The sequence below is a fragment of the Microcebus murinus genome, chromosome 6 (genome assembly GCF_040939455.1).
Source record: "Microcebus murinus isolate Inina chromosome 6, M.murinus_Inina_mat1.0, whole genome shotgun sequence".
NCBI lineage: Eukaryota > Metazoa > Chordata > Mammalia > Primates > Cheirogaleidae > Microcebus > Microcebus murinus.
In genome coordinates this window covers 47,356,944-47,384,388 of record NC_134109.1, presented here as the reverse complement: position 1 = coordinate 47,384,388, position 27,445 = coordinate 47,356,944, and the positions used below count along the sequence as shown (strand labels likewise).

General features: G+C 32.5%; 1 protein-coding gene across 1 annotated transcript in view; it reads right to left on the bottom strand.

The window, feature by feature from the left end:
* The window catches only part of MAP4K5 (mitogen-activated protein kinase kinase kinase kinase 5), a 95,656-nt gene that overhangs the window by 5,761 nt on the left and 62,450 nt on the right, over nt 1-27,445 (bottom strand). The window contains exons 14-30 of the mRNA XM_012757891.2: nt 24,837-24,915; nt 18,446-18,504; nt 16,945-17,012; nt 15,543-15,585; nt 14,771-14,924; nt 13,767-13,864; nt 13,557-13,598; nt 12,569-12,653; nt 9,975-10,054; nt 9,640-9,700; nt 7,495-7,497; nt 7,301-7,415; nt 6,873-6,931; nt 6,234-6,337; nt 5,667-5,844; nt 3,162-3,230; nt 1,169-1,261 (exon numbers count right to left, since the gene is read on the bottom strand). Of these exons, the coding sequence (XP_012613345.1) occupies nt 1,169-1,261; nt 3,162-3,230; nt 5,667-5,844; nt 6,234-6,337; nt 6,873-6,931; nt 7,301-7,415; nt 7,495-7,497; nt 9,640-9,700; nt 9,975-10,054; nt 12,569-12,653; nt 13,557-13,598; nt 13,767-13,864; nt 14,771-14,924; nt 15,543-15,585; nt 16,945-17,012; nt 18,446-18,504; nt 24,837-24,915 (1,390 nt within the window). The remainder of the gene's footprint in view (nt 1-1,168; nt 1,262-3,161; nt 3,231-5,666; nt 5,845-6,233; nt 6,338-6,872; nt 6,932-7,300; nt 7,416-7,494; nt 7,498-9,639; nt 9,701-9,974; nt 10,055-12,568; nt 12,654-13,556; nt 13,599-13,766; nt 13,865-14,770; nt 14,925-15,542; nt 15,586-16,944; nt 17,013-18,445; nt 18,505-24,836; nt 24,916-27,445) is intronic.

Here is a 27,445-nt window from a genome sequence, read left to right as displayed (position 1 = left end):
AGTGTGTTTCCATGAAAATGAAAAAGAACTAAGGATTTACATATGTTAGAATCTCTCTTGAAATATTAAATCTTAACAACTGGCATATAATATCCAGTACACAAAATAGTAAAAGAAAAAACTAGTTTCTAAAATTCCTTTTGCCTGGCATCTATAGAAAGTTTAGGTGTTCTGCTTTAGTAAATTAAATTTCCCAATCATAAGCAAAATATTGTTATGTAAGATGTTACAGAGGCATGAACGTATTTTGTGACAGGGCAAATCTCCAGTTGAGAAACTCATATTAAAATGTTGTAATGTTTTTCTTAGATTTATGGTAGAATTATATCATGAATTGTTTACAATGTTTCCAGCCACGATAGATTTTTCACAAGTTCTATTATTAATACTTCTGGGGAAAATACTGACAGATAATCAATGAGAATGCAACAATGATAAACTTTTTTTTTTTAATAGAATTTTTCTACCTTTTATATTCTTTTTCTTTTTTTTCCTAAACGTAAGAACGTGTTCTGTAATAATGATAAACTATTAATATAATTTTTATCATAAAACCAATCAGTATTACGAGAGTAAAACACTCATTGACAAGAAAGCAAATTAAAATGGCATATTAGGTTACAAGACCTGTGGGAAACTAGCTATTTATATATACATAGAATTAAAAGCAGTAACATCAACACAAACCAACCAGAATCTTACATGGCAAAGAATGATAACATAGCTAACACTATTATCACATCACACAAATACCTTTGTGATTTGGAAAGAATTGGGAGAAGTGTAATTCACTTGATGCAGCAAAGGGAACAATGAACAGAAATTTTAAAAATGATTATAAGTTTTAAATATTCAGGAAACAACAATAAAAGATTTAATATGATCTGGACCTGCACTGTCTATCATGGTAGCAGCTAGCCAGATGTGGCTATTTACAATTAAACTTTAATTAAAAATTTAAAAATTAAAATGTAGCACTAGGCATGCTTCACGTGCTTAACAGCTGCATGTGTTTAATGGCTACTTGTATTTAAGAGCACAGATAGAGAACATATCTATCTTCATAGAAAGTTCTATGAAACCATAACAAATATTTTAATGAATAACAGAATGAACAACAACTAAAAACTAAGTTTCTCAAATTCATTAATAAAAAAAGGAGACTTACCTACAGATTCAATGCGAAAATCAAAACTTAGCTCAGATGCCAGTTTCTTACTTGATTTTAGTTTTCCTTGTAGATTTACAATTTTTACAAATTCTTAAGAAAACAAAAAACAAGTCAAGACTGGAAATGAAAATCTGCTAAGATAAATGTAACTTGATAAATATGGATTTTACATGAATATCAAATAATATTCTTAATAAAGTTCAACTATTTATCTTGATTTAAGCACCCTGAATAGTGAAAAATCACCAATATGTTTTAAAAGGTGTACTGTAAGAGTGCCTCCTTTGGTAAATGGCAGTTCTGCTGCTACTGTTTTCTTTTTTATACAGTACACTGAATATTTACATTCTAATCTTTTTATAATGTATTTCTTCTTTAAAAGTGCCTAGCCTAGTGCCCAAATATTTAGCCATAGAGTTGATTTTTTCCCCTCAAAATTACACTACATACGATAAATAATATTTGCAGTAATTAATAACTTTACTATATGAGTTCTATTCTGCAAAGATTAACAGAAGCAAGAAAGAGTACCCTCAAGAATAAAAATTTTGGGATAGGGAGCATACATAAATAATTCTATTTCCCTTTTGTGCATTTGTTTCTTAATTTCACCAGTTCTGTGTTGGAAGATAACTTTTCTCTGCATTGCTTTCTCATCTGTCTACTACCATGATTTGAGATTACAGGATTATATCTATTCCTGCCTACTAACACCAACTTATAAATTGTATATCTGATGACAAATTTTCAAAGTCTTCTGCCTCCTTAAAAAACAGAAATCTCAAGGTTGACTTATCTATTTACCTTGATTAATTGGTAAATGGAGGGTCTAGTTAATCCGTAGTTTTTAAAAATTTATGATATAATATATAAATCACCAAAATGAAAACTAAGTACAATTTATTTTCCTTTGATGACTCAGAAGATATTCAGGGATTTAATGTTAAATGCTCAGCTTTATCAAAATAAATTCTGATTATCTAATTATTTGGCTAATCAGTACTGATTTTCTATTTGTTTGGATAAAAAAAGAATTTATCTAATTAAGTTAAGGGTAAGTGAATAACACTTTTATCAGTATTCAGAGAATCAAAAGTTTCTAACAAAGTGATGATGGTGAATGAAACACTGTGGGGTTGAGTTTGCTCATGTATAATATTAGATAATCTTTTTGACACTATAAGGTAATCTACTAGGGAACCATTCAGAGAATAGAAATTAGGACAGAAAAATAGGCAAAACCAGCAGTAGAACAATCTTTAAAATAACCCTGAACACCTGTGGGCAGCAATTAAAAAAAAATTAGAATGGACTGATTATATGAAATATTGCCAAGTTTCAAATATAATCCCAAGCCTAGGTGAATTCTACTTTGTAGGATTCACTGCATAAAAAAAAGGTTGATTTCTTCATCTTCTACAGTTGTCTTAAAAAAAAAAAAAAAAAGGTTGATTTTAAGAACCAGAGTGTTTTAGTCCGCAAAATAATACTTGTTGCTAAAATTTTTTTCTCTATCTCTATTGCTCACAGTACAACACACTTATATTAATGATCTTTCTCCCTGCATCAAAAGAATCAGAATTAGCAAGTGGAGGTGTTGAATTCATATGTACATTAGAATTACACTCTGACATGATCCAAAATTTCTTATAATATGACTATAAGTGACCATATTAGTATAGCCTATTTTTCATTAATTATAATGAGATATGAGATAGAATAGTTTTATGTAGAATTTTACCCCAAGGTTATAGCAAACAGTTCTAACAAAATGTTTCCAAGCAGGCTAAATACAAAATAAAAATTAATAAAGGATAGTACTAACAGATCAATTAATTATGTATTTGTAGCCAGTTTAGGTTTTCCTTCAATAAAACCAAGCTACTTAAGATAGAAAAGTGAAAATATTGAATATAGTTTAAATAGAATACATTTCATTGAAATAATTATTTTATAAAGTAGTATACTCAAACTTTAAAAGAATACTTACTGTCTAAACACACTAAAACGGTGTCTCTCTCCAACTGTGTTACATGAATGGAATCTAACTGCTGGCTGCCTTGGGGAGAAAAAACAAGGTTACAGTTATACCATATGTTTTTAAAAACTAGAGCTAGAAAATAAACACAAATTCTGACTTCTGCTGTGATTTAAAATTAGTTTGAAATTTAACAGAGAAATTATATTTTGCAATATGTTATCTTTCAAAAAATGTAAGTCAATTTAGAAGAACAAATGTAAGTTTTAACATGGCTGAGTTGAGGAAAACTGAATATTACACTTAATATGTCGACTAGTTCTAGAAAGGTAAATTACAAAAATAAAATAAAACAAAGGGGAAATATGGGGAGGAAAGTAAGATGCATGTTATATACAATGGCTAGCTTTCTCAGCCAATCTATGTTCACGCACTCATTCAACAAATATCTATTGAGTGTCGACCCCATGCTAAGTACCATCCATGGAGATAAGGGTACTGCAATAATAAACCAGACTAAGACTAAAGAGTCTTGGAATAGAAGCTCACTTTAACATTACAACTGTGGCCAGTTCGAGACATATCCTCTTGGTTCAACAATGAACACTGCTGGGAGCTGGATTAACAAATCACTTGTGAAAACTGAGAAACCTAATGAGGACAAAGTGCTAGACTTGAAAGTCTGCCTCACTCCTGCTTGAGGGTGATTTGATTACCCTCAGGCAGAGTCTTGGCCCTCCTCAGGAAGTTAATTTTGTGTCTGCTTTAATTTTAGCCAAGGCAATTTTTTTTTTTTTAAGAGACAGGGTCTCACTGCATCACCCAGGCTGTAGTGCAGTGGCACAACCATAACTCACCGCAGCCTTGAATTCCTGGGCTCAAGTGGTTGTTCTGCCTCACCCTCCCAAGTAGCTGGGACTACAGATGTGCACCACCAAACCTGGCTAATTTTTAAGTTTTTTGTTAGAGATGGGATCTCACAATGTTGCCCAGGCTGGTCTCAAACTCCTGGCCAAAAATGATCCTCCCAAAGTGCGGAAATTAGAGGTGTGAGCTACTGTGCCCAGCCAAGACAATGTTAAAAGTAGACAGAAGAGTACATGGCAGGCATTAACAAACAAACAAAATATATAATAACAACAGAACTCTCAAAAAACTCCAAAACTTAAACCCTAAAACTTAGAGAGGACTCACTGAATGTCTAGCCTTGAACAATATTCTAATATATCACCCAGAAGAAAGTGGTTGCAAAGTACACTAGATAATTGTATGAAATAACCTGCTCTATACTATACTAACCAATAAAAAAAAAAGCTGTGTTGCCAGCTAAAGATCCTTTTTAAATAAATTGATCTATAACCCCTTTTGCGCAGTAACTACATAACAGGAATATATTTGGGTAGCTTATATCTCATGATAACAAAGCAATGCCATTTGCACCTTTCTGTTAGCTATAGCAGAAGGGCATGTATTCAACTCAACCAAAAGCATTAAACAATTAAAAAAGAAAAGGCAGGATGTGGGGTGGGGTGGGGTGGAAGGTACAGAATATAACTTGGTCCATAAAGACAGTGTTCATAGTCCAGTACATGATGGCGTTAGCATGTACTGGGCTGTTAAATTTTTAGGAATTTTCTGAGCTGCATGATATCAGGTTGGTAGCTTAAAACTGGTCATGGTTGGAGTATTTATACCACAGAAACAGGCAACTGCAACAAATGGTTACTCTCCAAAAGCCTGTTGTTAACCATTTACTAAGATACCACTGGTTCATACTGATTCTTATTCTGAAAGTGACATCAGTAGAATCATCAAACTTATGTACCAGACTTCTTCACCAGGTGGTAAAGAATAAAACAGTGGCCAGTAAAAAAACCTGCCATAACTAAAAACTTGCTTGACTTCATATGTAAAAATGGCCTAATGAACCTGGATTATAAATGACAAGCACAACAAACAAAAAATTGACAAAATGAAGATCTGCCCCATTTGAAAAATGAATTGATTGATTTGTCCTAATTTTAAAGCTTGAAAATAAACTTCACAATCTTTTCAGAGCCTAATATTGAGACATGCTTGGTTTAGATAGAAAAGCTTGAAGGCCACACCAAGAAGCTTCTATTCAAATTTGAAAAGCTCACTCAATGACGCTAAGAAGTGAGGGGAAAAAGGATAAAACAGGATAGGGAACAAAGGTAACTCTCTTTGCTTGAGAAGCCAATAAAATTTTAGAAGAATCTTAGAAAACATAATTATTTGGCAAGTCCAAAGACTCGTAGCAACTAAGACCTTTAAATGTCAGGAATAATTAAAATTTTCCTTAGTAAAATAATTCATGTCAAACTACCTCTGGCAAATAGAGATCATAAATATATGTACATGATCCTCTGGGCTTACTTTGGAAACTATGTTCTAAATCTTTATTTAAGAAGAATCCACACTGGTTGAACTTAGGTGTTCTGCTTCTTTTATATGCAAAAGCATCAATATTATAACATAAGGTAAAAAAATACTTACCTGCACCAATTTCTGTAAACCATGAAGATGCAGAGTTCAAATTGATTGTCTCAAACTGAACTACCTGATTTGATTCAGTGCCTTTGCTAATAGCTACACAGACCATTGGATATTCCTGTTCTGGTATCACCAGCATTTCAAAAACATTCAAAGGACTCGGCAAAGGAAAATCAAAGTGCTGCAAAAAATAAACAACAGAATTATAATTTAGAATCAATCTTCCTATTCATCCTGTTTTTAAATTAAGTCAAAGGAAAGACATCCATATTCTTGGTTTATCAAATTCTAAAAATGACTACTCTAAAATAATAAGATGAAATGTTTTTTAAAAATATGTTTTACAGACTTGGTCATATTAATCTTTATGAATGATGGTTCTAGAAGTTAAGTAATACGAGTTAAAGAGAAAATCTTAATAAGAACACAAAATCCGTAAATCAAATAAACAATTATAAATATCTATAAATGTTCTGACTCTAGATGGTAGTAATAGGATCTTATGATTTTAGCTGCAGTTACACAGTAGTGTTTTCTAAAGAAAAGAAACATAAACAAAGTAATACATACCTTAATCAACATGAATTTCTGCATTGGCTCATACCACTGAAGTAAAACAATTCCAGACTGTAAAGCTCCACAGAGGTATTTATGTCCTGTATAAGGGTTTCTGACTGGAAACAGACAAAAAAACCCAGACACATCCAAAACACTGAATACTTTTTATATGAAAACAGTTTAGCTAAAAGCAACAACTGATCTACAATCACCTAAAAGATAACTTAGCTTTCTTTACAAAAGGGAAGAACAATGAAATGTGATCTGACAACAACAGCAAAATATAGATGGAAGAAACTACGTAAGGTGATTATTTAGCTGATAAAGAAAAATTATTGGATCTGTTAACTAGGATGACAAGAGTGAGCAGAAAGCAAAGAAAGATGATGTCTTTTCTTTTGGCTTTGTTACCCTTTCCTTTTTACTTTCTTATCTAGAGGTATTATACTCCGAGTAAACACTAAATCTACTATCTCCAAGCATTTCTATGCCAAGTTTCTCTATACATTCTTGTGCTTCATTGGTACTCCTTATTAAGAACAAGTAAAAAACCTACCCTCCCTCCTTCCTATTTGATTCTATAAGACTCCAGATAATTTTAAAGATGTTAAATGTTCTAACCATCTAGTTTGAGAAACAGCATTTACTCACCTATGCAACATTTGTGGCAGCCTTTTGTATCAGGAATCTTTGTTGTTAAAGCAAACTTTCTGAAAACATAAGACAATATCAGTGTACTCTACGGCAGTGGTAGCCATACAGAGATTTGTAAATCTGCGTCAGAATCAGACAGGAAGGAGCTTTAATAAAACTGTCTTGGATATTGACTCTAGACTATCTGATTTTATAGGACTGAGGTAGGACCTGAGGATCTGTGTTATAAAACGTCCATAGGTGATTTTCATAGACAGTCAAATTTAAAAAACACTGAGCTTTTACACTCTAGATGATATATAGTTTAGTGTAAACTACCTTTGAAAATTAAGACAAAAAAAGTACTGGGCAAGGAATATTGGCCTGTCTTAAAAATAAACACTACTTCCTCTTACTCTTAATAGAATCAAAATGATATTTCATACCTTGGTAGTATGCGGTCTGGAAACCTATGAGTTTGAATATGAGCAGCTAATCCTGGTTTTTTGGCTTGTTCAAACAAAGCTATAAGATTATGAGAGTAGAGTTGAAAGGTTTTTCCTATAAAAAAAGGTAACTTTTATTAGAATCATTTATGGTGGAAAAATAACAATTTTCAAGAAAAAGAAAACATAATTACCTTCTAAAATGAGGAGTCCAGTAATGTTCAAAAAGCCAAACAAAATAGAAAAACACATACAAAAAAATTCAGTTAATATTATTTTGAAAGATAATAATAGGTAAACTAATTTTTTTTTATTTTAGCATATTATGGGGGTACAAGTGTTAAGGTTACTTATATTGCCTATGCCCCTCTCCAAACTAATTTTTTAAGCAAGTAGTAATTGTTTCTTAATATATAAAATAAGGTTATACTATGACAACTAAGTTTTCTAGGCAAAATAAACCCTACTGCCAGCACAGAAAAAGAAACTGTTAAACATTATTATGCCTTATGTTATGAACTGAATTACAATGATGCACATGTGATTATTTTAATATAACATATTAATAAATATATGTTAAAACATATAAAACATATAATAAAACTATATTATCAGTATTTCTCTGGGATAGACCTCTTTATCAAATTACCTTGGCTTGGATTAAAACTGATTGTTTTAAATATAACAGATTGGTATACTAAGAAAAGTAAAGCAAACCAATATTATAAGCCACAATACAAGGACGATAGGCCTGCAATTTCATTTAATCAAAAATATAGCCATGTTAACTGGTGGGTTGGGTGAGGATGGAGAAGATAAGGTAAACAACTTTTTCTGATTTCTCAATATACATGGTATGGTAATATAACAACACAAAACATTATTTATATTTTTATTATTAGAAAACATAAATATATAGAGTCTTACCCTCAATAAAATTCTCTGCATTTTCTCAGAATAGAAACATTCTACCTAAAACTATACAATCCTTCCTCTCTCCATTGTCCCTATATATATATAGTTTGCAACCTAGCTAGCTAGGCAGTTAAACACACATGTACATGCATGTGAATGTTTTCTCCTATTGAGTTATGCTATCTACATTCTTTCAGTCATTTTAACTACAGTAAAGAAAAAACTAATTTATAGGCCAATGTTTCCCTGCTTTCCCACAGTTATAAATATATAAGATATACCCTGTGTAATTTTAAAGCTTCCTTCTGAAGATAATATAGTAAGGATAAAACCAGCAAGAGTTACAGAAAAATAATTTTGTATGTAAACAACTCAGAATTGTTAACTCAAACAGAATTGGTTTGATTTTCATAATAGTTATATATTAATATTTTGCTAAATAAAAGTAAAAAATATTTGTGGGAAGCATAATTAAAGATCAAAGTACTCTTTTGAGGACCCCACTTTTCAGAAACCATTTATGCATAATCAAATAATATGATCTTCATAAACACTGCCTTTAGCTCAAATATACAGATTCCTAAGGAATCTCTACTAGAGAGAAATAATAAATTAACTATCTTGTATTCTACTATGAGAGCTAAAGCAACCAGCAAACTTCTAGGTAGCCATTTAAATCTAAAATGTAAGAAAATATTTTTTCTTAGGTAGAAATTTTTTGGTAGGTAAGAATTCTTAAAAAGCCAAAAATACCTCCCTACCCACTCACCCCTAACAATAACCAAAAACAAAAAACACACAAAAACTTAGAGGTTACTCTGGAATTAACTTGTTTAGCAGACTTTAAAGCATCAGTCCAAGATAGCTAATATGTAATCCAGAACATGAATTCCACCAGCAAACACTTGTATAAGACTGCACAGTTTACTAAGCACTTTGTATATTATCTCATTTAACCCTCACAACCTTGTGAGCCTGGTAGTGTGACCCCATCATCTTCATTTTCTAAATAAGAGAACTGAGGCTGATAGAGTGTGAGTGACTTGCTCAAGACCACAGAAAAAGGAAGCAGCCTGACCTTTTGCTTCTTTCCTTTCAACTGTTAATTCCCAATGGAAGGCAGGAGTGGTGATAGTGATGGTTAAGGAAGCTGAGTGGAAGGGACTGGCCTCAGGTGACAATCACTGTGCTACCTCTCAGGTGTTCAGATGCTGGGTGGGTTTGGGAAATGCTATCCTAATTGAAGACAAATCCTTCTCAAAAGTTTCTTCCCATTTTATGTGGGTAGAAAACATCCACAAGTCCTAAAGTTACTATACTGCATTATAGTTACCCAGAATTACAAATAACATTTTAAAATAGTGTATATTAAAGTTACACTTCTCTGCTTGTTTATGATTTATTTTTCATTATCACATACATACCTGATAATGACATTAAAGTATTATTGATAACATACAGCCAAGTACACTTTCGTGGGAATAACTAAAGAAAAAGAAGATAATTAAAATACTTTGTCATTCTTTTAACCCCTCAATTCTCCAAATTCCAACATTCTGAAATAGTATAAAAATAACAATTTTTTTCTCTCACTAAATTACCAAAACCTTGGGGCGGGGGGAAACACCTTTCAATGTGAACATGTAAAGGGTACAATTTCACCCCTTTAAGTATTTAAATTAGGAAAATTAAAATTGGGGCCCATATGAATTGATTTAATTTGTTCAAAATAATTTCGTGAGTTAAAACTCCTAATTACCTGTTCCATTGTTGCCTCATGTAGCTCATTGAGATTCAGTGTGTAAATACCATCTTCAGTCCCAAAAATAATGTACTGATCTAAAACAGTTCAGATGTAAATTACCAGAATTTATTATCATTTTCTGAAATCATTCACTAAAATAATGGCTTTATGTTGCAATGGCATTAAGAGTTAGACAGCCACCTACCCAGCCAAAGTAAAAGTATTTTCTAAAATTCATGCCACCTTCATCTTTTTCCCCAATTCCTTTCTTATTTTTAAAAGTAGATATATTCTATGTTAAGACTAACTCATTCTGACTTTATCTTATTACATAATCCTCCCCTTCAACATAATTTTTATATTTAAATATTATTTATTAGAATATAAATTTTTTCATGATACCACAAATACTTTTTTGAACAAGGAAACCATAAATTAAATATAAATTATAAATCATGGCACACAAGAAACAATGAGTATACCTGGTATCAAGATCTTGGTTTCTAAATACTATTTTCCACGAACAAGAACCAGAGCGTCTTAGAAAAAAGACAGATTCCAATTCTGGGACAAGGAAAATAGAAGATGAGCCTAGAATCTTGCTGTCCCAGACAGTAAGGAAGTGCCAAAAGAATGAGGACATTTCAAATAAAATAACATAGGAGCTCCCACTGCTCAAAATTTCTGGAACAATTTAAGTGCAAAAATAAATAACAGTGATAGATCATAATTCACAGAGTAAGAATTCATAAGTATATAATAAATAAATAAATGGGAAAGAAAGAAAATTGTCTATGAATGTTAATGGACCATCAATGGATGCTAAATCTAGTGGGTGAAAGTCTAATGAGCAATAAGATATTTATAAACATAGTTTCAATGCATCTCCATATTAATTACTTATTAATTAGAAAGGGAAAAAGAGTAATTAGACAGTGGAGAAAGCTAATAATGCCACCCTACCCAACAGATCAATGTTAACATCACTAGTATTTGGACAAGCTGATACCATCTGCCTCCTGAACTGATGCACTGAGAAGAGCAACATAACATTTCTGTGTTTTTCCCACCAAACATGAATAACCTGCTCTAAATATGAAGACTTATCAGACAAACCCAAATTAAGGGACATTCTACAAAGTAAGTGGCCTCCAAAATGTCAAGATCAGGAAAGGCTGAAATATTGTGCTAGACTAAAGGAGACTAAAGACACATGGCAATGTGTGATCTTCAACTGGATGCTGGACTAGGGAAATAAAAATTGGATGGAAACTATAAAGAACATTATTGGGACAATTAATAAAATTTAAATATGGACTTTGGATTAAAAATAATAGTATATGAAGGATAAATTTCCTAATCTTTTTAACTGTACTATGGTTATCTAAGAGACAATTCTTTTTCCTAAGAAATAAACACTGAAGTACAAGGGGTAGGTAGAGGAGAGGATTATGATGTCTCCAACTTATGTGTTCAGAAAAAAAAAGCATATAGATAGAAATTGGTAAAATAAATGGGGAAAAACAAAAACAATTAATGATTTTGAGTATATAGGAATTTCTTGAGCACATAACTTTTCTGTAAGTTTGAAACTGCACCAAATAAAAAGTTATAAACAAATAAAAACATTTCTGTACTGTTAAAGATATCTGTTTCTTGGTTATACTTTCTAATAGTGGCATTTAAAGCAGATCATTATATGACCTGTTGTTACTGTGTTGATGCAGAAACAATTTCCTGAAACCCAGTACTGCCTAACTTCTGTTTGCTAATTGACAGACACTCAGGTAGGCTCCTTCCTTGCAACAAAGTATTAGGAGTATTCATGTTACAAGGTTCACACTGAAAATCAGAGGTTTGTTTTCCAAGTCGTATGGTAATGACAGAGGAGTAATTCAGACTTATTCGATTCCAAATTTTTGTCTCTAGATATTATGCTTCTTCATCTTAAAAGTTCAGTCTAAATTTTTAAAAAATAAATTATTATTTTGACCTCATTTCAGATTTGCAGAAAAGCTGTAACAGTAAAAATAATTCCTGAATACCCTTAACAAAAATTCCACAAATGTTCAACATTTACTACTTTTATTGATCCTTCTTTCTCTTTCCATTCATACATTTTGTTTCCTGAACTGTTTAAGATAAGTTATGAGCATGATGCCACTTTAGTCCTAAATATTTCAGTGTGCATTTCTTAAAAAAAAGTCTTATATAACTATAAGACAGTAAAACTGAAATGATACTATTATCTAATCTATGAAACTTACTGAGATTATAAATTGTCCCACTAACGTCTTTTTATAGTAAGAGAAAATTCCAAATTAAGGATACAATCAGTTGTAATGTCTGTTTAGCTCTTTTAATCAAGAAAAGTTCCTAGACACTATTAAATTTTTTTTTTTTTTAAACAAAGTCACTGCCATTGAATACACTATTAAATTTTAATGCCTTTAAATCAAAACCCTATTTACGTATTTAGGTTGCTGCTGTTCCTATCCAATTTAGTTTCTAAAGTCAGATTTTTAAACAACTTCAGTTCACTGATCATAAAGATTCTTTCTCACAATATATATTTTATTAGAGATGTATATAAAATTCAAACATTTTACCTTTTGTATCAGGATGTATCCAGGATGTTGCACAATTAATTTTCAAAGGGCAGCCATCAAAAACTTTTGAAAAACATGCTCCCATCTTATTTATAAAGAAAGAAATTTGACTCATTTGATTAGAAAATTTTATATATTCTTAGAAAACAGCTAAGATCATTATGAAATGCCAAGCTTACTCTTATTTGCATATACTTGTGGTTTCATCCCCACCAAAATTCATATTTTGACATAATTTAATCCCTTCTACTGATAGTCTCATATTATTTCCTTTTGTAATCTACTATTTTAGGGCAAAAATATCAAACTTTTACCAAAACATCCCATATAGATCAATGATATAGTTTAGGAATTTTAAGTTACTAATTTTTTTTCAGGACTAACAATTATTAATGTGAAACAATTGATGACTTTATTCAGCAATATTATAGTAATTATAATTGCAGTATGGCTCCATAATAGTCATAACAGATAAAAAGACCAATATTTTATATTATATATTAGACTTTTGCTGAATAAAAAAGTAAGTATAATTTATAAAGCATCCCATTCATATGACTGGTTGAAGTACCTCAGATTAGTTCCACTGAAGGGCCAGAAAAAAAGCATTAACATAAGCTTCCCTGGTGCCTTTTCACTGTATATAGTCCAATGTGAAAAATGGTTTCAGGGGCAGAAAGATATTTAACCTACACAATGAAGAGGACACAGTACTAGCCATGTCATCACATTAAGATTAAATTGGCCTTTGTAAACTAATCTGAGGACTCAACTGCCAGTGTTTATCAAAAGTGAAACACTGCAAATTCTAACACATTCACTCAAATTAGGATACATGATTTGATCCATGGTATATCCAAATCCATCTTATCCCTTTCTATTTTTTGATATCCTTACTTTCAATGGCTCAAGATACTTGATAGCCAATACACTGCTTCTTCTAAAGAGATAAAAAATGACAAATAGTTCATACAAAAATATTCCTTACCAGCACTTTTGGGGTGGGTGGAAGGCCATTGATGGCTGGTTTCTGTGGGAAAAATAATGTTTAATACTGTAAGACCTCCTAAGCCTTAAAAAACAAAAAACTTTAGTCATATAGAAATTCAGTTATTTGAATCCTTGAATTAGACTATGCTCCTTACATGACAAATACAGTATTAGTTACAACTAATCACCGAATGCCTATTATACCTACAGGGAAGTCTCGCTTGTCCTTTTTTCGTGGTAACTGTGGTGCTTGTGCTGATCCTTCCGTATTTTCACTCATCAGTTTTGAAATACCATCACCATTTCCTAAAGAGAATCACGATTAAAAGGTGAATGACCATACAAATAAGTACTTTCTTTGAAAAATAATTTTCCATTTACCCCACTCCTGTCTCCCCTTTGGGTAATCCTTTACTATGGAACATTCTTTACTGTCAGATGAATTATTAATAATTTATCGTTAGTGCCTTTCTCTACATTGTGTAGAGGAATCACTGCATCTTTAGTAGTACCCTTAATCCACGAAACAATAGATATTTTTCCACATTGTGAGGAAAAATGAAATCAGACCTACTGATACTGATATTCAAGGCCTTTTATAATTGACCTTTTTAGTTCTATCTTCCAGTATACACCCCCTTAAAAGCTCACACTTCTACCATAATAGACTGTACTTCAAACACAATTCAGATTTTCCTGCTTCAGTAATCTGCTCATTCTTAGAAAGTTATATGCTCCACCTATTGAAGGCTTACCAAGCCCTTTAATATCCTGCAAGAGCCCACTCCCTCTATTTCCTATCCTTATCTCCCTCAAAAATTTCTAGTCTTTTATCACATACAGGTAATTATTTTAGGAGACACTTACACAAGCTATCTTTCTTAATGTTATGTGTATATGGGTATAACATCTGCTATAGACCCTGAGCTTCTTGAGGGCAAGAACATGCATTCATCCTTCTAGATTCTATAATAAATATTTAGCAAGAGATAAAATTAGGGTTGAAGTAGACTGAATCTATTATAGCTCATCCATGGGGAATTAAAGAACCTTTTACAAAGCTTTAAACTGTAATAGGACTAACTAAAGAAAAAAGATATTCTTTAAAAGAAGAACAAAATGGCTTTCTTTCCAGTTTTCACTTTGATTTATTTACCCAGATCACAGTATCTAGCCATATGCACCCCCAGGTGCTGATACTGCTAGTCATACCAATAGAGGAAGTCTCTGCTACAGGACCACAATTTGGGCTACTCTGTCTTCTGAGAATTTGGGGAGCTCTGTTCTCTGAATCAGGACAACGTTTTATGGTTGATGCTTTTTCTTCATCTGGGAAGTTGTCTTCAGGGTAACTGTTTATCCTTGGCTAGTGGTACAAAGACAAAAAAGTACTTTAAAAAATCTGGATAAAAAGCAGTAACACTTAATTATCGTTAGGTATCAAAGACTTAGGGAGAGGGGGATAAACCTATTTTCTTTCTTGTATATGGTTCAATTTACTGGGTTATATAAGCAAAGGAAGTAAGAGTTGAGTTACTGTCCCAACACAACTATGAATTAGCCATGTGATTTTTAATCAGCCCTAACCCAAAACTGAAAAAATTTTTGTAACTAATAAAATTATGCAAACAATTCACAAATAACCAGATACAAACAAGGAAAATGGCTTAATGAAGTATGACTCTACTAAAATGTCAAACTGTAGTAATAAAGTGATGATAAACAATGAAATCTCTATCTTCCATTCAGTCAAGTGTTTTCTCAAATGAGCAGTAACTTTTATCTTTTTCTCATAGCTATTAAAATATAATTTTCATTAAATATATTTTACTATATATTTTACATCTTTATGCCCCTCCTGAAGAAAACTGCATTCATCTAAAATATATTAAAGAGAATTTTGAAAAACCCCAAAATTATTTTAAAATTTAATTATTTATTATTTAAACACAGACTTATTATTTAAAATTCTTAAGTAGCTCACCTTAGGAGGTAGGGGAGGTGGTATTGCACGTTTTGAGGTTGATCTAATACAAAGAAAAATGTAATTTAGATGGTGATAAATGGCCATATCCTAAAACACAAACATACTGTTAAATATGTATTGAAATCTGTTTATATACAGAAGATATAAAAGACAACTAGATTGTGAACGCAGAGAATAAAACAGGAAGACCTCTTAGATCTCATATTATATGACTCTAGTCAAATTATATGACTATAAAATAGAGATTTTATAAAGTGGACATAGTCTTTTGTACTTTATGGTCATGCTTTGCTATATTTAACATGTAATAAAAAACTAATTTAAACTTACTAGTAAAAAAAACAGACTCAGAATTTCAGAATTGGAACACACAGATTAAAATGGCTATGTCATCAAACTCTTTGCTACTCTCAAGTATGGTCCTCAAACCAGCAACACTGGCATCATCTGGGAACTTTTATAAATACACCCTCTTTAGACCTACTGAATCAAAACCTGCATTTTAAGATCTCCAGGTTATCAACAAGCATATCAAAATCTGAGAAGCACTGATCTACCCCTGTATCCACGCAATTATCTATGGTCACTGCAATCAATCAGGAAACTTTCAGGATTCTTAGGTTCCAGTCCCAAAGGCTGTTTCTGTAGAAGGTCTTAGCAAACGTTTCCTATAAAGGGCCTCATAGTTAATATTGGCTTTGCCAGGCATATCGCAGTCACAAATAAGCAATTCTGCTATTGCAGTGTAAAAGTAGCCATATACATACATAAACTAATGAGCACAGTTGTGTTCTAACAAACCTTTATTTATGAACACTGAAATTTGAATTTTATATAATTTTCATAATAAAATATTATTCTTCTTTTGATTTTTTTCCAACCACCAAAAAATGTAAGCACATTTGGCCCACTGGTCACAGTTTGCTAACCCCAAATCTTTTGGCCTAGTATGGGGACCCAGGAGTTTGTATTTCCAAAGAGCTCTTTAGTCAACTGCAGTACTCAAATATGTTAAAAACAACTTATTTAAACCAGTCCTCTCAGTTAATTGTTCAGGAAAGACAGGTCTAGAATATGAAGTAACTACATTGGAAACATCAAATGGGTTTTCTGACTTCTCCTACAGTATCTTTTTCCTATGATAACACATCTTTCAGTATATTATCAGAACACACAGTATATTCTGATTTTAAAAAAAAGAACAACAACTCCAAAACCTTAATGATCAGTACATGTTGCTTTTTGGTAATAAAAAAAAAGCCAGAAGCTTTATGCTGTCAAAAGGCATAGCACAACATTTTTGAGAATGAAAAGTAAGGTTTATTAGAATAAACCACTTTGCCTCAAATACTTTATGTAATTATGTAAAATATAGTTATTAAATTAGAAAACAACTTACTTTCCAGTATTTGCACCATCAATGAAAGGATTCCACTGTAATAAAAAGTTTGGGTCTGATGATAATCCCTGTGAGGTAAAAAAATATAGTTTAAAAAATGTTACTTGATAACAGATATTAAGGATTTTATTTGATTCAACAAACTACTCCAGTGTCATGAATATTAATTATTTTGGCATTTAATCCATTTTTTACTCTCCAGCTAGATTAGCTTTGTCATTTGACATATTTAGGTCAATGACTCTTTATCAGTCGACTTGAACTTAAGAAATTCCATGAACATAGTAAATATAGCTTTAAATATGACAAGCCCTCTTACCAATATGCTAGTATATTGTGAAGCAAAGAGAAAAAAAAAACAACCTTGAATTATCTGCATAACTACTCCATTAGCATGGAGAACTAAATATCATATAATTATCATTAATTTGGTACTACTACTTTTCTCTATTAGGATGGAAACTGAGGATTTATTACACAGCAACACATAGAGTAAAAAAACACTACTTCCAAATGTTAAGGATAAGGAGGTCCATTAGCAGAAGACAATTATTCTAAAAGGTAAAGATTAAAAATAAAATAGATATTAAGGTAACTTCTAGGCTAACTTTAATAGTATCTCATTTTATTACTTCTTTTAGATAAGCAAAAGAATTAACTAAATAGTAATCTCCAAATAAGAGTAATGGTTAAGAAAAGATGTTAACAAATAGCATGGTGGTGCAAACCTGTAGTCCCAGCTACTTGGGAGGTTGAGGTAAGAAGAGGATCACTTGAGCCCAGGAGTTTGAGGGCAGCCTGGGCAACAATGCAAGACCCATCTCAAAAAAAAAAAAAAAAAGTAAGAAATTCAAAAATGTAGAACTTCCATAAATTTAACAGAATCAATAAGAAAAAAGATCCTGAGAGCTTAAAGCTGAGCATCAAATTCCATGTATTTAATAATATCATGTAAATCCTTCAAAAGACTCAGGAAGGTCAAAATGAATGGCTGAAATAGTGTATTAAGTTGAGCCCTAGTCAAAATACAACTAACTATAAGCTTATTTAAACTTTAATATATGAAAAAATTATCAAAATTGATGCTTAAAATAGTACATTACTTTGTTTCCTAATCAAAGCATACCTAAGTTTTCTCAAAAAAAAAAAAAAATTTTTTTTTTCTGAGACAGGGTCTCACTTTGTTGCCTAGGCTTGAGTGCAATGGCCCGTTTATAGTGCACTGTAACTTCCAACTCCTGGGCTCAAGCAATCCTCCCACCTCAATGTACACAGTAGTTAGGACTACAGGTATATGCCACCACACCTGGTTAATTTTTTTATTTTTTGTTGAGACAGGGTCTTACTATGTTGCCCAGGATGGTCTTGAACTCCTGGCCCCAAGTGATTCTCCAGCCTCGGCCTTACAAAGTGCTGGGATTACAGGAGTGAGCCACCATGCCCAGCCTAGTCTTCTCAAATATTAATGTGAAAAAAAAAATTTTAAAGTCATAATTCTTACCATTTCATCCCGTGCTTCTGTTTCTTTTCTCAGAGGAGGTTCAAATTGTAATTTGTCAACTGCAAAATATATAACAGATACTTACAAACTCAGCAGCTTAAAGGGCTTATCTCGAAAATGTAATGAGAAGCTTGTGTTTTATTGGGGGAAGAAGGGAAGGGAGAAGGATGAGAAAATAAAAATCTCTTTATTTATTCATTTATTTTTACTATAAGATAATTTAGGTTTACCAACAGAAGGTAACAATCTGGGATCTTCCTAACATCTCTACTTAATTCTTGGTTGGAATCAGGAAATTAAACAGTACTTTTTGCATAAAAGAGATTTTTTTAAATTCATGAAAAGTAGATGACTAAGGGAAAAGTTTAAGGATTTTCTCTATACTACAGACTCTGTTTTAAGACTAATTTAAGCTACAGCTTCATGGCAGAGATGAACTAAGAAAAATAACCTATAAATTATTTAAAAAGAACAAATGAGTTCTGTTAAATTCCAAAATACAAGATTCCAAAATACAATCACAGTAAAGAAAATACATTTTTTTTTTTTTTTTGAGACAGAGTCTCGCTTTGTTGTCCAGGCTAGAATGAGTGCCATGGCATCAGCCTAGCTCACAGCAACCTCAAACTCCTGGGCTCGAGCGATCCTTCTGCCTCAGCCTCCCGAGTAGCTGGGACTACAGGCATGTGCCACCATGCCCGGCTAATTTTATATATATATATCAGTTGGCCAATTAATTTCTTTCTATTTATAGTAGAGACGGGGTCTTGCTCTTGCTCAGGCTGGTTTTGAACTCCTGACCTTGAGCAATCCGCCTGCCTCGGCCTCCCAAGAGCTAGGATTACAGGCGTGAGCCACCGCGCCCGGCCTAAGAAAATACATTTTTAAAAAGCACTTTTAAATAGGATCCAGTTGTCCTTATCTCTAAAAACAAGATTTGTAAAAAGCAATACAAAGTACTGACATAATTCATCACATTAAATAAAAACACTGAGTCATAAAATTTTTAACAAAAGATTGAAAGGCATTCCATAAAGTATAGAACCTACTTTTTAAAATAATGTAAAATATAAAGGTGTTGTCATTAATGACTTATTTACAATAATTTAAAAAATATTTTAATTCAAGAACCACTACTATAATTCATAAAGAAATACTTTATTCTTCTGAGACACAGATGAGCTAAAGTTTGTGTAAAACTAGAAATACTGGTGAGCAGGTCTAGAGATACATTATAAAAGTCATAAATATGGAAATACCACTTTTTAATAATAATTATATATTTAGCAAATTTTAAAACTTAAAATAATTCCTAGAGAAAATTAGTCTCATAAATTTGGATTAAAGATACAGTGAAGACTGGGCACAGTGGCACATGCCTCTAATCCTAGCACTTTGGGAGGCTAAGGCCCAGGAGTTTGATGTTGCAGTGAGTTATGACAACATCACTGCCCTCTAGTCCATGTGACAGAATGGGACCCTGTCTCAAAAAAAAGAAAAGAAAAAGAAAAGATACAGTGAAATGTCAACAACATCCCAATATATCAGTATCAGTAATTAAAAATAGGAGAGATTTCATGTATAATTGGATAAAAAAAATTTTTTTTTTTTCAGAGACAGGGTCTCGCTCTGTTGCCCAGAGCACTGTAACTTCCAACTCCTGGGCTCAAGCAATCTTCCCACTTCAGCATCCAGAGTAGCTGGGACTACCAGTGTGCACCACCACACCCCACGAGTTGTTTTTGTAAAGACGGGGTCATGCTTGTTACCTAGGCTGATGTTTTGTTTTAACATGTAGGAAAAGGTATTCTTAAAAAAAAAAAAGCAAATTCTTTATGACTCACCTAAAATTACTGTAGCTATGATTTATAGCACAGAATTCTGAAGCCTCCAATTTTTGTTTTGTATGATAGACTGGACCCCTCAATTTTTATTTTTTTAAGAAAATCCTTACAGTGCCTTTGGATATGTCCTTGGCCCATCAAAATAAAATGGTGGGCATGCCCTCTATCACATATCCAAGAGATGATATAGCTCTGGCTATTCTGAAGTAACAGGAATTGAACTATAAACAACTACACACGTAACACAAATATATGATGTTCAGTAGATTTTGTGTGTTCAATGCACTTTTGATTTATATTTTCAATTTATGATGGGTTTATCGGGACATAATCCTATTGTAAGTAGAGGAACATCTGTGTGTCTTACATTGCCTTTAGCACCCTTAGTTTTCAGGTGAGATAAAAAGGACAAACAAATGGAATTTTCAAATTTAAGTTGGGTAAACTTTCAGAAATACTTAGACTTCTTCAGTCTGAAGTATTTTGTTTTGTTTTTTCCTTTGCCTGAATGATGGTGAGGTCAATTCCCCTGGAGCCCACTGACTCTCTCTCAATGAAACAAAAACTGAGCATTCCATACATTTGGGAATACTGCTCCCAACTCTGAAACTCATATAGTGCATACAATGTCCAAAGCACTTCCTCTGAAACATGTTTTGAATGATGTAAAATTCAGAGACTGTCTTCTGGAAAGCTGTCCTCGCATCTCAATAAATAGAATCCTGCCAGGTAATGTTAATAACTAATACAATGGTAAAACACAGCGTATTCATGTCTCTCAATTATAGACACATATACCAATGCTAAATCACTAGAAGACTGTCCTAGCAAGACACTGTAAACTGGAGATGACAAGGAATCCTTCAGAAGCAGATGACTACAAAAAGAAGACAGCTTCTACCCAAGTCTGTTGGACCAAGCTGATAATTACATTAAGTAGAACATCTGCCTAAGACCCATGAACAAGATGACCAGAGCCACTGGTTATCTTACTTTAATCTGCATACTACAGTACTTCATTTTCTTAACCACATTTTTTTCCCTCCCTTATCCAGTTGAAGGTTTTTGGCTTGTTGATAGATATTTGTTACCTTTTAATTATGATACCTGTAGAGTCTCTAGTCTTAATATTGCTCTTTGCAGCCTTAGTCAGTCTGGGGTATGAGTCTAACATCTGGCTAAAATTTACTCATGAGTCAGCTAAAGCCATACAACTAAACCTGACTGTTGGGCTTGTACTGTTTTTATGAATACTTCCTATCTTCCTTTGGTGTCAATTCTTTGTAATTAGCTGGTTTCCTAGGTACCCTGGACTCATCCACTAATTGACTTTTCAGATGACAAATAAATTTTTTAAATTGGGTAATTTAGTTAATACACCAATAGCTGGATTAGACTGAGAAAGTAAAGAAATCTGCCTTGTCATTCACCAGGCTGGGAGGAAAGACAAAAAAAATCCAAATGCAAAGTTAACAAGAAACAATGTTTCTCCTTAATGTTTTGCATATGCATTAAGTTTCATATAATGACCCTTTTTCTAAGTTATATTACTTCTCACTGAGAAACCTCACTCTCTAAAATCATAGACTACCAGCAACTTTGCTGTGTGCAATCATATTCATTAGAATGAATAATCCTATTCTTGCTTGGATGCTATAAATTGTGGACACAGAGAAGTAGACTCAGTTTCCAACCCAGATAAAGGTGTTTCTGAACACAACACTTCAGGTTACCTAAGAAACATATTCCTGGGTGTACTTTTACAGTATAGACCTGATGTTTACCCTTCCATACACATCCCTACTTTGTTTTAAGCCATCACTTAAATTTCACGTGAACTCCACTCTTTCCAAAATCCTATACCTCTTCTTCTCCTTTGTGTGATGAGATGCTCTGGTATGAATTCTCCCTTATTGCAAAGAGTTAATAATCCTGACTTTGCTGGACTATACATTTGTCCCTGGTGGTCTTAGACTGATTGACCAGGTTCATAATTATTTATGTCTGATAAAAATATATAGTTAAGAATGTTTACAGTAGTCATACTAGCCAAAAACTGAAAACAAATCAAATGCTCATCAATGTATAATTATACAATGGAATATTACACAACAATGAAAACAGTGAACTATTACTACACAAGACATGAATGACTCTCACAGACATAATGTTGAGCAACAGAAACCAGGCACAAAAGGATGCATATCGTATGATACTATTTGCCTGAAGGTCAAGATCAAATTAAAAAACCAATCTATATGAAACAGATAAGAATAGTGATTAGCCTGGGCAGAGAGAGGGCAGGGGAGTATAGGATGGAAAGGGTACTAATTGTGATAGAGCAAGAGGGAGCCTTCTGAGATTCAGATAATGCTCTATGTTTTCAGCTGTGTGCTTACTTAAGTGTATACATATTTAAAAATTGATTCTGCTACTTCAGGATACTTAAGATTTGAGTATTTTACTATACGTAAGTTACCAGTTCAATTAAAAAAAACAGAAACAAAAAACAGAATAGAACTGACTAGGTCTGTATAAAATCTATTAAACAAACAAAAAGCAAACCTGTAAAATACTCCTAATAGACATAAAAGAAATTGGTGAAAATTTAAAGCAAATCATCAATAAAATGACCTTCTACTCTATTCTACTACTTTCTATCTGGTGCTTGGAGTACACAGAGCTCATTCCATGAGGATGTTAGTATTCTGGGTACTCATGAAAGAACTAAATCTTGAACTTATCTCTGAAAAAAGCCTATTTCGGTTAAGAAGATTGAATATCATAAAGATGTCAACTCTCCCAAAGGTAATATATAAATTTAATGAGATCTCAGTAAAATCACTGAGAAACTAGATAAGCTGATTCTTAAGTTTATTTAGAGAAAATACAATAGCCAAATATAATAGTAAAAAAGAACAGCAACAATGTATATATGTATGTGTATTGGGGAGGGGTAGGGAGCAGGAGGAGAATTAGTCCGGAAGATTTTAACAATATTATAAAGATATAATAATTTTAAAGTATGTTACTAACACATGAATAGACATATTATTGTAACGGAATAGAATTTCCAGAGAGGGCCCTAAAATATGTATGGGTATTTAGTATAAAGATGGCATATCAAATCCATAAGTAGAAAGATTAAGTTTTTAATTAATAGCATTGAGACAAACGGGTAATCATCTAGAAAGAAATGAAAGTTAAATCCATACCTCATATCTCCCACCAAATACTTTAATACCAAAGATTTAAAAGGATTTAAATATTTAAAAAAATGAAACTGTAAAAATACAAGAAAAAATAGGAAAATTCTTTTGTAATTTTGGAATCAAGAAAGCCTTCCTAAATATGATACAAAACCCAAAAACCATATAAGAAAGGATAAATTAGACTACATTTAATGGAACACTACACCGCTACATAAAACAAAGAATATAGCTTTATAATGGAATATCAACTTTGCCACTTTTCTGTCTGGTATTTGAGGCTCATAGAGTTCACTTCAGATTGCACAAGATGATAACAGCATGAAGATAATTGTCACTGTGGAACTAACAAAGACACTAAATTTTTAATTACTGCCTTAATTATAAAAAGGCCTGACAAACAACTAATATGGGAAAGACATTCTAACTCTCAGTGACTTAAATTTCTAAAGCTAGAGATATTTAAGTTCAAGAAAACTCAGACTTAAACAAAATGCTCATCTGCAATAATTCTAGTCAGCCCAAATATTTAATGAATTATTTTTCCCCATTATGGTTTATAATTTTATTTGTTAGTTCTATGTCTTATTTTACTGTAAAGTACTTTAAATATCTTGGAACAAGTATGCACTTAAGTCAATAAACCCAAACCTAAAACTTCTTTACAAACTTGTTCTAAATTAATATGACTAAAGTGACAAATATTATTGATAAAAATTTTAATCTGTCAATGATTAATTTATTAAATTAAAAAATCAATCTCATCTTTTAAATATTTGTCTTAGAAAAGATTCATCTTAGTGTTAATCTGACTAAAAAAACTGAAACCAATCCAAATGTTCAATAAGAGGAAACTGGCTAACTATAATATATCAACTAATGCAACAGAATGCAACCATTAAACAAGAGTTACAAGTCTACACTAATATATGGAAAATACTTCTATTATTAAGTGAAATTTTATGTATAGCAAAAATTCAGTCACATAAAAATAAACATAGAAAAACATAAAAGAAATTCAGCAAAATATTAACTATGGTTGGCTCTGAGTAATGTGATTACATATAATGTTAATATTCTATATTTTTCTTCTTGCAAATTTTCAGCAATGGGCATGATTATTTCCATAATTAGAAAACAGAAACTATTCAAAAATTACAAATCAAGGGAATTTCATCAAAACCATAAGAGTAAGTAATCCCTAATTTAGAAGCATTCTGATATGCTAAAGTATGTAGCTTTAATTAATCTGAGATTTTATTATTCCACAAAACAATACAAGAACACCCAGATCAACCCTCCAAAACCACAAATGGATAATGTATACCAGACACATACAATTTATTTCTGAAGCTGTCCGTTCAGCTCTGGCATTCCTGTTTGTAGATCTAATGGTATGACGAATGATTGCATGGGGCTGTGGATATAAGCATAATATACATAATTTTAAAAATTTCAACAGTAAAGTTAAAACTAAAAGGTCAAACTTTCTCTTTTTAATTAAATGATCATTTATTGATTAATATCTACTAATAAAGTAAATTATAGGATAAACAAAATAAATACAATGAACACTAAAATACTTTAAGAGTTTATTCACTTGTTCTATATTTATACTGTATAAAATACTGAAGGGATTCAAAGAAAGAGACAAATGTCCTCAAAGAGTATATAGTCTAGGAAGACACAAATACTTAAAAGATTAGAAAATGATACTTGTTTAATTTTCCTACTGGAGTACCAAGTCCACTGATCCATTACTTTCTCACTTTTCATCAGCATCTCTCGTATCTTCACTTTTCTCTCTATCCAGTTTATATCTGGTAATCCATAATTTCAAACAATCTCTTGCCAATATCCTAAATTCCCTTTGCCCCACTGTTTTTTTTTTTTCCCCAGATAGGGTCTTGATCTGTCACACAGGCTGGAGTGCAGTGGAACAGTCATAGCTTATTGCAGCCTGCAACTGCTGGACTCAAGCGACCCTCCCCTCTAGCTAGGATTATAGGTGCTTGCCATCATACCCCACTAATTTTTTTCATTTTTCATATAGAGACAGGTTCTCAATATGTTGCTTAGGTTGATGTTGAACTCTTGGCCTCAAGTCATTCTCCTGCTTCATCCTCCCAAAGTGCTGGGATTACAGGTATGAAGCACTGTGCCTAACAACCCCCCCCCAGTGTCTTTCATGGCAAAATGCCAATCCCAGATAAACTCAACTAGTTACCTATAAGTTTACATCCAGAGTATCAATCACTGCTAGAGGAAAATTACAAAGCAGAACACACCGGAAATTCAGCTCATCTGAGCCCTCAACTTTGCTTTAGTCATTTAACTCATTCATTCTCTATTATTATTTCATACCTTCTCTGCGCTCTTCAAATTTATCCATTTTCCTTCACACTTTTAGGAGATGACCTTGCCACTCACATCACAGAGAAAACAGAAATTACTAACTACACTATCAAACATCCTCCTTTCTAATACAAGAAAAGTGTTACTTTATCTAAAATCAAATCCCTCATATTCTAGATCCTGGCTTCTCCCTTCCTTCTTATGGACTCTGCCTATCTACTTCACTTCTCTTGAATCTTCTATCTCTACTTATTGGATTGTTTTCATAAGCATTTAATCCTGTTCAATCCCTCCCCCCCCCATGAAAACCCAGTAAATAAATAAATAAATAAATCTCTCTCCAACTCATTCTCCTCTAGATACAGCTCTATTTTAACCCCTCCTTTCACAACTAAATTTCATACATGAAATATTTATATTTCAAACCACTCAATCTAGTTCCTTGTCCACTATTTGAAAATTATCCTTGCTGAAGTCCTCAAACACTACAACCTAAAGCCAAAGAGTAACTTAACTTTTAGGCAGTATTCTCATTTTTTCTATATATTTTTAGTTGGCCAATTAATTTCTTTCTATTTTTTTAGTAGAGATGAGGTCTTGTTCTTGCTCAGGCTGGTCTCGAGCTCCTGAGCTCAAGCAATCCGCCCGCCTCAGCCTCCCAGAGTGCTAGGATCACAGGCGTGAGCCACTGGTGTCTGGTCCACATTTATTCCTTAAGGCATCAACTACATCTATATCTGATGACTCTCAAATCTGTAGTTCTAGTCCAGACTTTTCTCCCCATGCTATTAATATTACCATATATCTAGCTCCTTACTACACCTCCATTTGTAAGTCCTGTGCAACATCTTGCTCAGTATAAAACTGAACTCACCTTTCTTCCCAAACCTCATTTTATCCTAGTGTTCTCATCTCAGTGAATGGTGATATGCACATAGCTGCTCAAGTAAAAGTATGGTAGTAATTCTTTTCTTATCCCTCACCTTTATGTTTTAACCAATCACGAACTCCCTCATATAATTTTTGAATTAATCTACTTTTCTGCATCCTTGCACTACCACCCTAGTTTAAATTACCATTATATATATCCTGGATAACATCAGTAATCTTTTAACAGGTTTTCATTAATGGAATCACCATTCTGAAGTCATTTGAGATGTGTTAAAAATACACACCTGATTATGTCACTGCCTTATCCTTTAATGGTTACCTACTGCCCTTAGGCAAAAGCCAAAAATTTTAACATGGTTTGAGATAGCCAATGTCTAGCTTTGTAACCTCATTTTCCACCACTTCTATGTTTTCTGCTCTATCCAGACTCACTTTTCTTTAGTTCCTTACATACTCTGCCTTCTTTCTTATCACCAGGCTTTCAAACATGCTATTATTTCCTATGCTCAGACCACTTATGTTTGCTCTCTTCTTATACCAATTTATTCTTAGGTTTTCAGTTTAAATATCACTTCTACAGTGAGTCTCCCCTGTCCCTATAATATGCCTCCATTGTACCCTATATTTTTCATTCCATAACAGTTATCACACTTGTCAATTATTGGTTGGTGTTTCTGAATTTCCTTTGAGACCATACCATG